This window comes from Culex pipiens, chromosome 3 (assembly GCF_016801865.2).
Source record: "Culex pipiens pallens isolate TS chromosome 3, TS_CPP_V2, whole genome shotgun sequence".
NCBI classification, from domain to species: Eukaryota; Metazoa; Arthropoda; class Insecta; order Diptera; family Culicidae; genus Culex; species Culex pipiens.
In genome coordinates, this window is record NC_068939.1 from 136193260 (window position 1) to 136212446 (window position 19187).

General features: G+C 37.8%; 1 protein-coding gene across 2 annotated transcripts in view; it reads right to left on the reverse strand.

The window, feature by feature from the left end:
- Nucleotides 1-5132: 5132 nt before the first annotated feature.
- LOC120413744 (ichor) overlaps nt 5133-19187 on the reverse strand; it is a 62284-nt gene continuing 48229 nt past the window's right edge. For both annotated transcript variants that reach the window (XM_039574669.2, XM_052710423.1), the window contains exon 2: nt 5133-7262. In XM_039574669.2, the coding sequence (XP_039430603.1) occupies nt 5466-7064 (1599 nt within the window). In that variant the 5' untranslated portion in view covers nt 7065-7262 and the 3' untranslated portion in view covers nt 5133-5465. The remainder of the gene's footprint in view (nt 7263-19187) is intronic.

The window sequence follows — 19187 nt, forward strand, 5'->3', positions numbered from 1 at the left end:
CAGATCAATCCTACAAACAAACGATACTAAAGTTAAAAATTGCACTTGTGTTTTACTTGTTTTATAAATTTAATTCCTTCACTGCATTTGTGAGAGTGTGTTTTACTTCTTCTTCTTTTCTTCGTTTTGCTTCCTAGTTGAGAATGTTTTATTTTTTTGTCTCTTTATGGCGCACAAGATAGTGAGTTTCTCATCTTTGATATTCTGATTAGTTTCACGAGATTTTTTCGCTACAAAATTTAGAAAAAAATATAGTTTTCTGTTTCTTAAGAAGGTAGTCCAAACGCTTACGGTTTCACTTTTTTTCATTTGCTAGTTTCGGGACGGAGTGTTAGGGGGAATATTTTTCGTTTTTTTCCTTTCTTTCAATAAATTACCTACATACTAAACACTGTTTTTTTATTTCGAACAACTTTCTTGCTGCGCACACTTGCTGGCAGATTTTTGGGGGGACTCGCTCTCTAATAAATAACTGCTCTATTTACAAAAAAAAACCTATTAATTATACTCTGGGAAAAAGTTCAGGTTGCCATGTGTGAGTGTGTTAAGTTGGTTTGTTGGTTGGTTGGTTGAATACAAATGTTTTTTGAGGGGCCTAGTAAAACATCACTAAGTATGAGGTACCTTTTTGCGTCTTTCTTTTACCACTATTAGCTGTTTGGCGAACGCTTGCCAAAGCTGAGACTTTGTTTTAATTTAGAATGGTGACGTAAATGCTTGAAAGTTTGGGTTGAATTTGCTGGGGATTCAATGATAGAAAACAATGTTTTGCCTTCCTCACTGAGGTAAGGCTATAATCCTGCTCGAAAAATGAACTTTTGAAATACAGCTCGTAGACCTATATTCATGTATACCTATCGACTCAGAATCGAAAACTGAACAAATGTCTGTGTGTGTGTGTGTGTATGTATGTATGTGTTCAAAATTCTTGCCAAGTTTTCTCAGCACTGGCTGGACCGATTTTGATCAAACCGGTTGCATTCGACTTGGTTTAGGGTCCCATACATCGCTATTGAATTGTTTGAAGTTTCGATAAGTAGTTCAAAAGTTATATATAAAAATGTGTTTTCACATTTATCCGGATCTCACTTATATGCATGAAAACTATGTCCGGATCCATCATCCAACCCATCGTTGGTTAGGTTATCAAAAAACCTTTCCAACGAGTACAAAACATTGAAGATCTGGCAACCATGTCTCGAGATATGGCCACTTAAGTGATATTTATGCACATTTTTGAAGCCGGATCCCACTTAAATGTATCTAAACGATGTCCGAATCCACCATCCGACCCATCGTTGGTTAGGTAATCGAAAAACCTTTCCATCGAATCCAAAACACTGAAGATCTGGCAACCCTGTCTCGAGATATGGCCACTTAAGTAATATTTATGTTCTTTTTGGAAGCCGGATCTCACTTAAATGTATGTAAACTATGTCCGGATCCACCATCCGACACATCGTTGGTTAGGTTATCGAAAAACCTTTCCATCGAGTCCAAAACATTGAAGATCTGGCAACCATGTCTCGAGGTATGTCCACTTAAGTGATATTGATGTACTTTTTTGAAGCCGGATCCCACTTAAATGTATCTAAACGATGTCCGGATCCACCATCCGATCCATCGTTGGTTAGGTAATCGAAAAACCTTTCCAATGAATCCAAAACACTGAAGATCTGGCAACCCTGTCTCGAGATATGGCCACTTAAGTAATATTTATGTTCTTTTTGAAAGCCGGATCTCACTTAAATGTATGTAAACTATGTCCGGATCCACCATCTGACCCATCGTTGGTTAGGTGATTAAAAACTCTTTCCAACGAGTCCAAAACATTGAAGATCTGGCAACCCTGTCTCGAGATATGTCCACTTAAGTGATATTGATGCACTTTTTTGAAGCCGGATCTCACTCAAATGTATGTAAACTATGTCCGGATCCACCATCCAATCCATCGTTGGTTAGGTTATCAAAAAACCTTTCCAACGAATCCAAAACACTGAAGATCTGGCAACCCTGTCTCGAGATATGGCCACTTAAGTAATATTTATGTTCTTTTTGGAAGCCGGATCTCACTTAAATGTATGTAAACTATGTCCGGATCCACCATCCGACACATCGTTGGTTAGGTTATCGAAAAACCTTTCCATCGAGTCCAAAACATTGAAGATCTGGCAACCATGTCTCGAGATATGTCCACTTAAGTGATATTGATGTACTTTTTTGAAGCCGGATCCCACTTAAATGTATCTAAACGATGTCCGGATCCACCATCCGATCCATCGTTGGTTAGGTAATCGAAAAACCTTTCCAATGAATCCAAAACACTGAAGATCTGGCAACCCTGTCTCGAGATATGGCCACTTAAGTAATATTTATGTTCTTTTTGGAAGCCGGATCTCACTTAAATGTATGTAAACTATGTCCGGATCCACCATCTGACCCATCGTTGGTTAGGTGATCAAAAACTCTTTCCAACGAGTCCAAAACATTGAAGATCTGGCAACCCTGTCTCGAGATATGGCCACTTAAGTGATATTGATGCACTTTTTGGAAGCCGGATCTCACTTAAATGTATGTAAACTATGTCCGGATCCATTATCCGACCCATCGTTGGTTAGGTAATCGAAAAACCTTTCCAACGAGTCCAAAACATTGATGATCTGGCAACCTTGTCTCGAGTTATGATTACTTAAGTTATATGTGTGTACGTTTTTTTCTGGATTCAAGAATATAGCTAAAATATGTGTCCAAACCACTCATATTACCCATTGTTGGTAAAAAGTGAGGAAGGCATCAACCACATAGGTGGATTAAGTTAGTTTTTTTTCTTGAAAATAAAAAAAAAACAAAATTTTTGAAACTATGAAACTTTAAACTTTAGAATCTTTGAATTTTTGAATCTTTAAATTCTTCGAATAACAGAAACTTTGAATAGTCGATTCATCGAATCTTCGAATCTTCAAATCTTCGAAATTTAGAATCATCTCTACTTCAAATTTTCGAGTCTTCGACACATCGTATCTTTAAATATTCTAAACATCAAAACTCTGAAACTTCGAACCATTGACTATTAGAGTATTCGCATTTTCAAATATTTTAATTTTTAATTTTTACAAATCAGCAAACCATCTTAACTTTGATTTATCGAATTTTCGAATAATCTAAGCTTAGAATCTTTTAATCATTAAATTTTCCGGATCTTTGAAACTTCGAATTTTCGTAACTCAGAAACTTTGAATTATGAAACATCGAATCTTCAAATAATCGAATCTTCAAATCTTCCAAGGGAGCGTTCTTTTATGACGTAACGCAATTAGGGGGAGGGAGAAGGGGGTCGGAGACCTTTTTACGGTCCATACATTTTTTTAAAATTTGCATGGGAATTTTTTTACGAGAGATCTGAAAATCCAAATTTTTGCGTTTCGTAATGAATGAAACGCGTTTAATTTTCGAATCATCGAATCATCAAATCATCGACTCTTTGAATCATCAAATGTCTAAGCTTCAAATCTTTGAATATTCGAATCATCAAATTTCGAATCATCAAATCTTCGAATATTCGAATCAACAAATCATCGAAGCATCCATTTTTTTAATCATCGAAAAATCGAATCTTTAAAACATTGAACCGAAAATCATCTTATCTTCAAATCTTTAATTTTTTACCGGAGCGTTTGGTACGGTATGCCCACACATCCTTCCTCCCCTGTAGATTCTGTGAAATGTGATCCGTTCTTAGAATCCTCCCTGCGGTTAACACAACGTAGTAGGGCTGGCCGCTTTAAAATTTGTAACACATTTTCCGGTGATTAAACTAGATTAATCTTCAAATTTTTAAATTTTTGAATCATCGAATCTTCAAATTATCGAATCTTTGAACTAACGAATTTTTGAAACTTGAAATCATCGAATATTCAACTCCTTAAACCATCGAATCATAAAATCTTCGATTTATCGAATCTTCAATTCATCGAATCATCAAATCTTCAAATTTTTGAATCATCAAATCTTTGAATCTTTGAATCTCCAAATCGATCTTCGAACAATTGAATCTTCAAATCTTTGAATATTCAAGTTTTGCTATCTCTTAATTTAATAATTTTCAAGTTTTCAAATTTGATAGTTTTTAAATTTTGTCAATTTTTAATTTTCAATTGTTTACATGTAAAAATACACAGGAACATTTTACTTTATAAACAGGCTTCTTCACTCAGTGTTCATCAGCATCAGTGAGGCAAAAACTATCATTTGATGATCTCAGGCTGCTATACTCTCTGATGTTTTTGGTGCTGAGATTCTCAGCACCAAAAACATCAGAGCGTATAGCAACCCTCGCTACGGCTTGTAAGATCTTTTCCTGTGTCTCGTGATTCCCAGCGAAGGCATTATCACTCCTCTCCTTTTTCTCGACGTTGCTCTCTTACCGCCTGAGTCTCTCAGTCTCTCCGAAAACAGCAATGATAGAACGCGAGACGGTGATTAGTAGCTGACCACGCATGACGTGCTCTTGTGAAATTGGTTTAGTGGCGGCCTTTGTGGTTAAATGCTGTTGCGGCGGGATGATTGTGAAAGTGGGAATGGGAGAGGAGAATGTCAAACGCGAGTGTGTAAACACAACAACGTGTTCGGCTATTTTCTGCACTGAGAATATCAAAAGGGATAGAAGAGCAGTTGTATTTGGGGCATGAGTATTCAGGCTTGATGGTGGTAGTTGCTGAGAGTTGAAGGTTTGATATTTTTACAACATTGCATTCAACTCAATTTTGCAAACTTTTTGTTTATTTTTCATGTAGTTTTGCAACGATTTTTGTTTGGAGATTTGATTTGAGAGATTTCGGAAGAAAAGTTAGCAAATTTTGAAACAGTAGTTAGTCTTACAAGCTTTCAAAATAAGATAGATGCTTAGAATGCATTTTAAAATCACTATTTTGATTCGAAAAGGACCACCTTGTTCCACAAAATCTCCAAATCTGCATCGATTTCACTGTAATATATTTTGACCTCAAAAGACGCCAACTTTGATTGAAAATGGTAAAATCGAAATAAAATTTAATAAATTTTCGTGCATGGCCAAAACATTGAACCCCTAGGCTGACGGATTTGGCTCAACATTAAAAATTAAAATGTCAGATCAGTCACCCCTACGTCACCCTTTCCAAATCAAACAAGAGTCCTTCCGTTCAGCCGCGACTTTGTCACGTAAACGGCACGAAGCGGAACTTTTTGCTATCGCCACCCATGCCATCGGGACTGCTCGGGGACATTTCCCCCAGCAACACCGAGGACAGGTAGTGTGGCAGCTGTTGCTGGTGTTGCTGCTGCTGCTGATGCTGGTTGCTCAGGTTGTTGTTGTTCTGGGCGCAGTAGTTGGTGGCGGAGGACCGCTTCCTCCCGGACGGGGACGGGGTGCAGGAGGACGCCGAGGAGGGGGATGAGGTCGTCGTCACCACTACTGCTGCTAATGGTCAATCCCGGCCGATCCGTTTGTGGATCTGCTGGTGCTTGATGAGGTGGGCCTTCTGGCGGAACGCTTTGGCGCAGACCTCGCAGCGGAAGGGCTTCTCGCCGGTGTGCGTCCGCAGGTGGACCTTGATGTTGCTCTTGTTGAGGAAGCCCCGGTTGCAGATGTTACACCGGTGGACGGGTTTGTCCTTGCCGAGCAGGCCGCTCAGTTCGCTGGCCGCCTGGAAGCTGAGCGCGGCCTGGGTTTGGGCGGCGGCGGCGGCCGCTGCCGCTGCTGAGAGTTGTTGTTGTTGTTGGAGGGAGGGTTGTTGTTGCTGGGATTGCTGACATTGCTGGTGTTGCTGGTGTTGTTGGTGTTGGTGTTGTTGTTGTTGTTGCTGGTGGTGGGAGTGACCGTTGGCTTTGGACTGTTTGTGCGGTCTCCGTTTGTTTTTTGGTGTCGTTGGGGTCGTGGTAGTGGTGTGGGGGTAGTTCCCTATGAGGTCCGGACTGCACAGGCCGTCCGGTTTGAGGCCCATGTTGAGGGCAAAGTGGGAGTTTTGATGATTCTGCAGGTACCTTCCGTTGAGGATCAGGTTGTCGGTAGTGGACACTACCGAGCCCGGTGGACTAGTTGAAGTCGATATGAGTTCGCCACAGTAGGACGTTGAGGTGGGGGTTTCGAGCTTGATCGGTGGCCCGTTCTGTAACCGGTTTTGCAGCAGGGGCATGTAGCCGTGCGTCAACAGGTTCTGCAACGTCGAGCCGGAGGTGTGCACCGGAGAGTGAGGTAGGATCAGCTCGTTGAGTTCCGAGTTGCCAACGATGAGTTTGCTCTCGGGCGTCGTACAGGTCCCTTCAATCCACGCGTCCAGATCCATCCACGAGTCCCGCGTGTCGTTCCCGTCCTCCTTTTCGACCTTGTTGTTCGGCACGGTCGTGTCCGCGATCGCCGACCCGATGATCGCGGCAATGTCCTCGATCGAGCTCATGTCATACTCGGACAGTTCTTTGGAATCGACGAATATTCGCGCTCCGGACACCGAGTCCGGCCCGCTGATCACGCAGCTATCGGCACTAGCCGAGTAGATCTTCCCGTCGATCGAACTGTCCGAGAACAGCTTCACGTCCTGCAGACAACTGTCCGCTCCGTTCCCGTCCGGATTCAGCACCGAATCCGGCAGGCACGTCGAAGACGACACAATATTATTATCCCCGTTGCTCCCTCCGTTACTCCCCCCGTTCGGAAACGAATTCGGCGGGTAGTTGTTGTTCTCCTCCGGCAACCGCTGGGCGATCGCCGTATAGTGGTAACCCGAGATCCCATTGATCGACAGGTGGCCCGTATTGAACGAGGTAAACGACGGCAGCGGCTTCACGTCCCCGTCGCTACTCGAATTGCTACTATTGATCGAACTGCTGTTCAACAGCAGATTCTCCAACACCTCCATCGAGCTCTTCTGCGTCTCCGAGTCGCTTGGCAGCGACTCCAGATCCGCCTCCAGCAGCAGCTTGTGCCCATCCAGCAGGTACTGGTCCTGCACGCTCGTCGACTGATTCCAGCACGGACTCATCAGCAGACTCTCGACCTCGGACTCGTTTTGGCCGCTCATGTTGACCATTGGCTTCTTCCGACCTCCCAAATCTCTTCTAACCTCTCTCTCTCTCACCAACAGAAAAAAATAGAAAAACTTTCACCTTCTCTGAACTCGCGCGTCACGCGTCACGTCAACCCGGGGGTTTTTGTCACAAGGTAGCACGCCTAATCTGCCCGCCGTTCGACGTCGGGAGCGGTGTCCGGTAGCAGCACATGGCCAGACCTGGAAGCGAAAACAACAGAGACACAAAAAAGAAAGAATTAATTAACTGAATTGGGTTAGATCGTGCGCAGGTGATCTACACTTGCCACGCATCGGCGCCTAACTAGGTAGGATCTGGGGGGAAAGATTTGCATACGGGGAAGCGGCTCAGATTTGTATCAGTTTGGACGTTGTCAAGTTCGGGGGATCCAGCTTTTAATGTGTGGTTTAGTTTTATGCTAATGCGAATGAATGGCTAATTAAGGCATGCTCGTAATTTAGATGTTAGAGTTTAGACTGGGAGGGATCCAGTTCGCGGAATTGGGTTGGTTTTGTATGATGGTTTTGGCTTTTGAAGCGAATCTGTTACTGAATTGTTGTGGGTTCTGGATGAAGTCAATTTAAAAAAAGTACAGTCCAGGCTCGATTATCCCAGAATTAAAAATAATTAGACAAAAATTAATTCTTGAAATCTTCAAAACTCAATATTCATTCTTCCCTGAATACAATCATCCCATCAATCAAAACACGCCAACACTTCTCCCCCGAAATATTCTCAAACAGTATCCTCTCATTCATCCGAGAGGTGGGAAGATCCACGTTCCGTTATTCCACCAGCCATTGATGACCCCATTCCGGTGTGCTGCTGTAACTCGACTCGACGGCACTCTAATATGGCACAGCCCATCACACGAAATTAGGGAGTTCTAATGACCAAAACAAACAAGTTCTCCTCTTCGACAGGCAAACCCCCTCGAAATCGCCGTGCCGTTCGAGCAGACAGACCTGAATAAATATGAATATTGATTTAGAACGACGACGACGACGACGACACCATTCACAGTTTAGCAGTTCCGAGACTGGACACTGAGGGTAGAATCATCGGTGACACATTTTGTTTGTTTTGTAAATGGCCTTTTGCGCAGCATTAGCATTCCACCTAGTTTTATGCATTTTTAATGGACATTTTGCTGGAGTGCTGATTTGAATAAACTGTTATTCGATTTGGTGCAGGTAGAAGAACACAGGTTTGGGGAGGTGGTGGTTTCTGACTTTGTTGCGGTGAATTGTTTCGTAATTTTGTTGAAATTTTAGTATAATTTGGAGGTCTTAATTAATATCGATGTACACAATATTTGGTAAGAAGATTGAATATTGAACAAACGACATGCCTCATGTTCCAGAAAACAAATTTCATGTTTTTTTTCTATTTTCTATTAAAACCCAAAAACCTTATTTTCACCATAAAAAAAGATCCAGATTTAGTTAGATATTTTTTATGATTTTTTTTTTATGATTACGTCATCAACTACATAAACCCTATCGCATTTGATGTGAATTTAAATTTTAAACTATTTTTAAAATCAAAATTACAATGATTTCATGTAGCATTTCTGGAGTTTTTTTGAAAAGGACCTATAAACCAAATTTTCAATTTTTGCTTTTTGGGTGTTTTTAGAACCGCCTTGAGTCAGGAATATTCAAAAACACCCAAAAAGCAAAAAATAAAAATTTGGTTTATAGGACCTTTTTAAAAAAAACTCCAGATTTTTAAAGTCTTTGATACAAGCCGCTAGTTTAATTGATATGTATTCAGCTTTTTAAGCAAAAATGGCGTTCTAATGGTGAACGCCCGAAATGTCAAAATCACGCAGCGGTACCAACATTACGCAAAAAGTGTGCCATGGCATGACAGCCACATTTTTTTTTCTAATGTTGGTGCTACTGCGCGATTTTGACATTTCGGACGTTCAACATTCGAACGCCATCTTCGCTTAAAAACCTGGATAGAATTTTTTTGAAATGTTTTGTAGACAAAATAACTCGAGTTCACTTCTGAGACGCGGCCAACATGGTTCTTTACACCGCACCAAGAAGACCTCCTCGATTGACTCAAGACGCCCCATCGTACTTACGGCAGCAGTGGATTCGAGTAAGTCAACTTCGAGCGTTACCGTTCCGAGCTCGATCGTGGCCAGGCAGATGGCCAAACGGAACAAGCAGCAATTCACGGACAAGGTAAAGACTGTTGAGCAGCAGATGTTCGAAATGAAGTGTGCGAACTGCGATGGCAACCACACGGCAAACTACCGCGGGTGCACCGCGCGGAAGACGTAACTTGAGGCGCTGGAGAAGTGGAAAAATCCAGCGGCGCGTCAGCCTCTTAGGACTTCGACTGGTCTACCCTCGACCGGTAACCCGAACCCGCCGCACTTACGTCAACGTGGTGGCCAACGGAAACGGTCCGGCTCTGGACAACACGAGTGATGGTGGCCTCTTCACCCTCACAGAATTTTTCTCACTCGCGAGTGATATGTTTAGCCGTCTCAGTTCCTGCCAATCTAAACTTGAGCAGTTCTGTGCGCTGCAAAAGCTGATGGCGAAGTACCTGGGAACTGCCCAGGTCTGAAAACCACGATGTGAACTAGCTTTTCGTCTTCAGAATAAAAAATCTGACATTTATCCCTCAGTGATATGGCTTTAAGTTTCGCTATTAGCAATTTTAGCAGTTTTTTTGTAATTGAGTTTTTCTGCTTACGTTGAATCTTGCCAAGTATAACAAATTTATTTAACCCAATAAGGCCGTTGCAAATATTTTTCGAAGTTTATGTCGCCCCAAAAAAATATTTTTTTTAAATATCGAAATTTTAATGGATTTAGAAGTCTAATCAACTAAGAAAAAACTTAAATGCCTTTTTCTGCATTGATAATCATATTTAAAATGTTTGGACTCGTTTAAAAATATTTTGAACTTTTATGAAATTACAATGTACAGCACCGCAAAAACTTTTTTCTCGCAAAAATAAAATTTTCGTCAGTATTTAGAAATTTTGGATTTCAATGATTGCAAAACAACTGGACAGGTGTATGATGCATTTTAAAACACGTTTTTCATTCAAATGTTGACACCGTGACCTGTGATTTCAATTTTAATTCGTAACATTGAATGTTTGGCCCTTTTGAAATGTAAGTCTTGGTTTAAAAATTTTGAAAATATTTTTTTCGAAAAGATCTGAAAATTTCACGAATGTTTCATATTTTAACATTGAAAAAAGGACCATTAGTTGCTGAGATATCGACATTAAAAAATAGTGTGTTGTTTGGGTGGGACTTAGAAAACATCAATTTTCCTGTTTTTAAACCTTTATTTTTATCTCAGCAACTAAGGGTCGTATCAACAAAGTTCAAAAGTGTAAAATATAGAGAATTTTTTCAGCTTTTCAAAAATATTTTTTTCAACAGTGGGATAACATGTGCACTAATTTTAAAAAATGAAAAACTGCGACTATTTTCAAAAAAGTCACCTAAAAATGAATTTAACTTGAAAACGGTGCACTTTATCAAAATTTTACTGGTGTACTTTTTGATTGCAAATTTGATTTTACTTTAAAAAATGAAGTTGACAAATTTTTGCGACCAATTTTTCGCTTTTTTGAAAAAAAATCAGTATGGATTCAAACAATCATAACTCGCTCAAAGATTTTTTGCACAACCTGGAAATTTCTGAAAAGTTGGCATTTGATGTCCTCTAAAACATATCAAAAAATAAAAAAAATAAAAATAGTGTTTTTTTGCAAATCAAGTTGTAGTGACAAAAAGTTAAATGAAAAATCACCAATTTTTTTTTACTGTGCATCATTTTTTTTTCAGTGTAGTCCATATCCATACCTACAACTTTGCCGAAGACACCAAATCGATCAAAAAATTCATTCAAAAGATACAGATTTTTGAATTTTTATACATCATTTTTGTATGGCCAACTGCCAAATTTGTATGGAAAATTATATGGACAAACTAATGATGCAAAATGGCTTCTTTGGGCATACCGAAGGCACCAAAAAAGTTTCAGTAGGATTAAAAAATACAAAAAAAAAAAATCGAATGACTGAAATCTGAGAGAATTGCTCAGTTAAAACAAAATGTATTATGATGAGTACACGAAATAAACAAGAATTGAATTGAATTGAATTTCCATTTTACAGAACGTTAGATTTAATTCTTGTAAAAAAAACACATAATAATTAAAATATCATGTTACCGATCACGAAAAAATAATCATCAGGATAAATGCACTTTCATGATTTTATTGATGTTTTGCAAATGTTTAGTCGTATATTTTTTAATTTGTGCTACCCCCTCCTACCTTGAACAGAACTGAGGGACAAAATCTTGTCGCCAGCCTAATCAAACCATTAAAACCAAAAAAAAAAAAAATGGAAATTGTTCATGAATTTTGTCATCTTCAAAAAAAAGAAACAAGAAAATTCAGTCAATATTAGAATCAGTAACATGCAATTTCCCAAAATAAATTAAATGCTATTTGAATAAAATTAACAAAGATGGGTTGATCAAAAGTAACTGAATTGAAAATTTATTTATTATTTTACATTATTCTTTTTTTGAATTACATTTATCTATTACTTGATGAAAATAAAAAAAAACTAAGAAAAAATGCACTTCAATCTATTTTAATCGATTGTATGAGTTTTTTTGATGTTGTTTTATTTTTAGCAATATTATTTATTTTATTCTTACCTTGAAATAAAAAAAAACTTAAAGACAAAAACTTTGAATAAAACTTGCATAGTTATGAAAAAAATAATTGAGGGTCGAATTACCAATATTTGAATAATGATATGTTTTACATTTAATTTTCAATCCTTTCCGTTTTATGAACCATTGGTTGGAAAGATGTATGTGTGTTATTTATTTTGTTAAACTTATTTTCAACCGAAAAATTTAAATTTTAAACCATGGGTTGTCAAAGATAGAAAACTTGTCAAAAATATTACATCCATGAGTTTGCAGATATTTTATAAACCTGGTTATATATTTTAAAAATATGGATTGAAATGCGATTTTTTTTTTGATATTTTATGTAAAATTTTGCGAGGAGTCTGAAAAAAATATTTTCAGACATATTTTTTCCAGACACGCAAAATTTAGTTTTCATACAGCTTTTTCAAATGTTGGATTAATTTTTTGAATGTTTTAACTACTTTCCCAAAACAAAAACTCAGCTCAAAATTTAGATGCCTCTGTGTTCTCTTGTACTAAGCTTTGCTAGTTTTCCTATCTTGTTATCATAATAGACCACAGAGGTCAAATGAACATGGCGAGCTCAAAACGACTCTGAGTTAAGGTATTTGAAAATAGAGTTTATTCTTTAAAAGTGACGAAATAGTAGTTTATGCAACAAGTTGCAAAAAGAGGATTTTTTCAGCACGAGTCGTACATTTATCCAACGAGGTTCATCGAGTTGGATAAATACGAAGAGTGCTGAAAAAATCAAGTTTTGCAACGAGTTCCATACAACATTTTTTGCAATTCCAAAAAACACACACTGAGTGAAATTTTATGCCAAATTTTCATGTATTTTGTCAATAAATCGTTTAAATCCAAAAAATGTGGAAAAGTGTTACTTTTCGAAACAAGTGCTGAAAAGTAGAACTTTTCAGCATTTATTTCCAAAAGTGTTGCTATTCGATTCTGTTATTTTTGGTACAGAAAAGTAGGCTATTTCGTCGTTCAAGAATGACAGGAAAAGTAAATAGTTACTCGACGGAATTTCAAAAATTGTTATTTTGAGGACCATGGCGTAGGTCATCCTAATAGCCAAAAAAAACTGGTACTTCAACAACTTTCTTTTGGGGTTTATGCTCTTTTTAAATGGATATTCTGTATAAAAGCTTAATGTTACAAGAGATTTTTCTAACGTTTTGATTAAAACCTTCTTTGATTCATATACTACGATTCTCAGTGAAGAAGGCAAAAATAATGGTAAATTGCGTAACATATCAGTAGTTATTGCATACATCAGTATAAAAAAGGTGATACAGTCTTTGGCCTGGCTGTCGATCTTTTCGATTTCAATATTGTTCCATCTACCGATGAATTCTTCAGTCCCTTCAATCTGCATACTTCGATTTTCTTCACTCTTCGATATTTTCTTGATCTATTGCTTGAAGGATCTCTTCCTCGACGGTCCCTTAGATTCTGTATGCTTTAAAAATCTCTTCCGGTTGTCAATAAATTCACTTTCTCATGGCTTGCATGGACATCTTTTGTGAAACTAAGCTTTGATGGGTGTTTGACGTTTGTTTGTTTTTGTTTGCTGGACGTTGCCATGATTTTCTCCCATAGCTATCTTACAAGGTATTATTTTCAGGGTGTTCACTCATTTTTATAATTTGATTTTTTTTGCACTGTGATTTTCAGGGCAGCTTTGAATTAGTATTAGATATTGTAATGCCTAGAATAGATACAAAAGAAGAAAAAAACTCACTTATTTAAGTATCCTCAACGAAAAAAAATGATGTTGTCTTTTTGTTAGCATGAAACGACACTACTCTTAAAAAATCCCTGGCACAATTGATGAGTTTCCGTCACGTGAAAAAAGAAGGAAAAATACAATTATTAAAAATTGTCTGTCATCCCGCGTCCTACAACAGAAAAAAAACGACCCAACATTCCTCGGTTCCTCGCTCCCACTTCGGTTCAAGTCTTTCAAGCTCAAAAAAAAAGTTGCTCCACCACGCCGCCACAGCGATCCCGAACGCCAATAATTACTTCGTGGCACATATAATTTCCCCTCTCTCCTCCCCCAACGAAGTTAAAAAAATCTTCTCCCGATTATCTCATGCTTTCTCCACGTTTCTTCTTCGCCTGCCCGGGATTCAAAGCAAGGAACGTTGAAAGCGAATTTTTCCCCTTTGCGTGTTTTGCTCGATCCCCTCTGCCCTCTCTCCCGTCTCTCCAACCCGTTGGATCCCAGCAAGCTCCACCAGCGAGAGAAAACGGAACAAAATGAAAAGCGAAAAAATAGGTCAATCGACGGCTCCCCTCGTCGTCGTCGTCGTCGTCGCCTGCTTCGTGAAGTGGCTTCGGGCTCGGACTCGGTTGAGCTTGAGAGCATGGAAAAAAAAGCTCGCACAACAACAGCAACAAAAGCCGTGCTGGTTGTTACGATTTCAAATGATAGGAAGAGTGGAGCCAATTTGCGCGTAATGTTGCTACCATGAAGAATGTGCGCACACCAAGAAGGAGAAGAAGAAGGTTGGCCCAGAATGAAAGTGTGTAAAATGGTGGGAGCTGGGATGATGATGATGATGATGATGGGGTTTTCCCCCCCGTCTTCTGCGATTTTTCCGCGGGAAGAGACTCACTTTCTGCCAGACGAATTGCGCGCGGGATTGATTGGCGGGAGGGAGTACAGTGTGGCCGTTACGGTTCCCGGTTTTCGATTTCGTTCGGGTCGGAATCAAATCGAGGAAATTGGGAAGAGCGGAGGAAAGTGCGAGCTTTATGGTAATAAGTTATGCGTTGTATGTAACATAATTAGACGTTTGTTCTGTAATCAACCTTAATTTATGTCGTCAAAGTTATAGCAACTAGTTTTGGCATTTTTCAGAACAACCTTTGAAACAATTTTATGGAAAAAATACGGTTTCTGTAATACAGTCCAGACTCGATTATCCGAACATTTCCTCGTTAGCTTCTTAAAAATCAACAATTTACAAAATTAAATTTCTTTACTTAAGAGCGAGTTTTTCACCGATGTGAAACAGGTCGTATCGAGGTGCTCCGATTTGGATGAAACTTTCAGGGTTTGTTTGTCTATACATGAGATGAACTCATGCCAAATATGAGCCCTCTACGACAAAGGTAAGTGGAGTAAAACGGACATTGAAGTTTGAGGTCCAAAAAATATGAAAAATCTTAAAATTGCTCGCATTTCCGTAAAACTTCATCAATTCCAACTCACTTAGATGCATTCGAATGGTCTTTTGAAGCCCTTCAAAACGTGCTATAGACATCCAGGATTGGTTTGACTTTTTCTCATAGCTTTTGGAAATTACTGTTAAAAATTGATTTTTTAAAAACCTTAATAACTTTTCCCAACAGCCTCCAACACCCATACTCCCATAGGTCAAAAGTTAGGGAATTTCATGGACTATAAGCCTACGGTATTAACTTTTTGGCCAATTGCAGTGTTTCTCATAGTTTGACGATTTTTCTGGAACAAAAATTTTACAACGTTAGTTTTTGCCCTGTAGGCCTCCATAGCGGCTCTTTTTGGTTTCAATTTTGACATATTCGGAATCCTCAGAAAATTTTACATTAGGTTGAGGTGTTGTCATTTTGAATTGAATTGTAAAAAATGCCATTTAGAATTAATTAAAATATTATTTAGCATTTTGTCGGATTAAGGGTAAAACAAGTTTTCGCCTACTTGATACAGCATTTCGTCGCCATCGTGCTAACTTGTCGTACGTGCATTTTGGGCCAAATTGAGTTAAGAACGCCATTTTGTGCAGATCACAATGCCTCACCTTTTGACCTTCTCAGATCCCCAAAATTCGATTTCAATCCTGAGATATTCAACAAAACCCGAAAAAACTCCGTGCATTTTTGTCACTTTACATATGAAAGTAGTTTCACTCTTGTCGTGCTATCTTGTCACTCCATGAAAATTGATGTAAGTGCGACAAAAGGCCAAAGGGATTTCAGGCCAGGAAAGTCAGGATGCGTTTGTCGCACGTACAAGCTAGACTACCGTAAACATTTGTAATTATAACTCGGGACTCCAGCAACCAACTTCAACCAAACTTTGGGACAATGCACAGAATGGTGAGCCAAACAAAACGTGTTTGTTATTGTTTACATTGCGTGCTCTCGTTTTTGAATATTCAAGGTCAAACATTAAAACGCGTTTTTCTCGGAACGTCAAAATGGCGGGTGCGACAAGATAGCACGACGACGTCGATTTGACGTATTGAGCATAGGGTAAATAAGATCTATTTCTTTTTTCAAAAATGTTTTATTTAATTATTTTTTAAAGCAATATTACAACTCCAATACTTCTAACTAACGTGAAATTTTCCGAGGATTCCGAATATGACAAAATTGGGACCAAAAAGTGCCGCTATGGGAACCTACAGGGCAAAAACTAACGTTGTAAAATGTTTGTTATAGAATAATCGAAAAACTATGACAAAAACTGCGATTGGCCAAAAAGTTATTACCGTAGGCTTATAGTCTATGAAATTCCCTAACTTTTGACCCACGGGAGTATGGGTGTTGGAGGCTGTTGGAAAAAGATATTAAGGTTTTAAAAAAATCTATTTTTGACAGTTATTTGCAAAAGCTAAGAGAAAAACTCAGACCAATCCTGGATGTCTATAGCCCATTTTAAAGTGCTTCAAAAGACCTTTCGAATGCATCTAAGTGAGTTGGAATTGATGAAGTTTTACGGAAATGCGAGCAATTTTAAGATTTTTCATATTTTTTGGGCCTCAAACTTCAATGCCCGTTTTACCCCACTTCCCTTTGTCGTAGAGGGCTCATATTTGGCATGAGTTCATCTCATGTATAGACAAACAAACCCTGAAAGTTTCATCCAAATCGGAGCACCTCGATACGACCTCTAGAACAAACCGAGCAGAATCTAGAAATACTGCCTCTTAAAATCGATTAAAAAGTCCAAATAACAAACTTTAACACTCCTCCGTCCAAGGCGGAAAAAAAGTTGGAACGCTAACTTCAACTCGCTGGTTCTCAGCCAAAACTCAACCAATCTGGATGATTCCTTTTTCCAGAGATTTGTACGGATCTCCAGATGAGCCTAGAACTTTGCAGATCTCGATTTGATCAATCCTCTAATAACTACGACTAAATTAGTCGGAGCAACTTTTTTTCCGCGTGTATTTCCGAAAAGCGACTCAAGCGGGAACATTTTTGCTACGCTGCAAAAACACAATAACTTTGCTAAAATGTTAGCAAAACCCATAAAATTATATATCAAAATTTCCGTTATGATCTCAGGATTATGATGAGCTTCTCAAATTTCCATTATTTTCACAAAAAAAATCACAAAACTACGTAAAACTACAGAAAAAATAAAAATGCCTCATTTTATGACTAGAACTTTATGGTAAAATCATTGATTTCATTGATTTTTATATGAAAATGTTTCAAATGATCTTAATTATATGTTTCAGAATCATTCTGAGTGTGTTTTTTCCTGAATACTAAAAAATTTTACCAAAACTACGTAAAATACAGAAAATTTGATACATTCCTTTAGAACTTTATTTGCTTCATGATAAAATCATTGATTTATTTTATGAAAATGTTTCAAATAATCTAAATTACAAGTTTCCGAATTATTCTGAGTTTGATTCTTACTGAGTACTACAAAATTTTACCAATACTACGTAAAATACAGAAAATTTGATACTTTCCTTTAGAACTTTATTTGCTTCATGATAAAATCATTGATTTAGTTTATGAAAATGTTTCAAATGATCTTAATTACAAGTTTCCGAATTATTCTGAGTGTGATTCTTCCTGAGTACTACAAAATTTTTCCAAAACTACGTAAATACAGAAAATTTGATACATTCCTTTAGAACTTTATTTGCTTCATGATAAAATCATTGATTTATTTTATAAAAATGTTTCAAATGATCTAAATTACAAGTTTCCGAATTATTCTGAGTGTGATTCTTCCTGAATAATAAAAAATTCTACCAAAACTACGTAAAATACAGAAAATTTGATACTTTCCTTTAGAACTTTATTTGCTTCATGATAAAATCATTGATTTAGTTTATAAAAATGTTTCAAATGATCTAAATTCTAAATGATCTGGGTAATTCTCCGCCAACTCACACAGCAGTTGCCCCGACCCCTCTTCGATTTGCGTGAAACTTTGTCCTAAGGGGTAACTTTTGTCCCTGATCACGAATCCGAGGTCCGTTTTTTGATATCTCGTGACGGAGGGGCGGTACGACCCCTTCCATTTTTGCACATGCGAAAAAAGAGGTGTTTTTCAATAATTTGCAGCCTGAAACGGTGATGAGATAGAAATTTGGTGTCAAAGGGACTTTTATGTAAAATTAGACGCCCGATTTGATGGCGTAATCAGAATTCCGAAAAAACGTATTTTTCATCGAAAAAAACACTAAAAAAGTTTTAAAAATTCTCCCATTTTCCGTTACTCGACTGTAAAAAATTTTGGAACATGTCATTTTATGGGAAATTTAATGTACTTTTCGAATCTACATTGTCCCAGAAGGGTCATTTTTTCATTTAGAACAAAATTTTTCATTTTAAAATTTCGTGTTTTTTCTAACTTTGCAGGGATATTTTTTAGAGTGTAACAATGTTCTACAAAGTTATAGAGCAGACATTTACAAAAATTTTAATATATAGACATAAGGGGTTTGCTTACAAACATCACAAGTTATTGCGATTTTACGAAAAAAAGTTTTGAAAATGTTTGTCGTCGTTGATCATGGCCGTTCATGGTCACCCGCGACAGACACGGACGACGAAACAAAGAGAAACGCAAAAAGTAACTTTTTCAAAACTTTTTTTCGTAAAATCGCGATAACTTGTGATGTTTATAAGCAAACCCCTTATGTCTATATATCAAAATTTTTGTAATTGTCTGCTCTACAACTTTGCAGAACATTGTTACACTCTAAAAAATAACCCTGCAAAGTTAGAAAAAACACGAAATTTTAAAATGAAAAATTTTGTTCTAAATGAAAAAATGACCCTTCTGGGACAATGTAGATTCGAAAAGTACATTAAATTTCCCATAAAATGACATGTTCCAAAATTTTTTACAGTCGAGTAACGGAAAATGGGAGAATTTTTAAAACTTTTTTATTGTTTTTTTCGATGAAAAATACGTTTTTTCGGAATTCTGAGTACGTCATCAAATCGGGCGTCTAATTTTACATAAAAGTCCCTTTGATGCCAAATTTCTATCTCATCACCGTTTCAGGCTGCAAATTATTGAAAAACACCTCTTTTTTCGCATGTTCAAAAATGGAAGGGGTCGTACCGCCCCTCCGTCACGAGATATCAAAAAACGGACCTCGGATTCGTGATCAGGGACAAAAGTTACCCCTTAGGGCAAAGTTTCACGCAAAT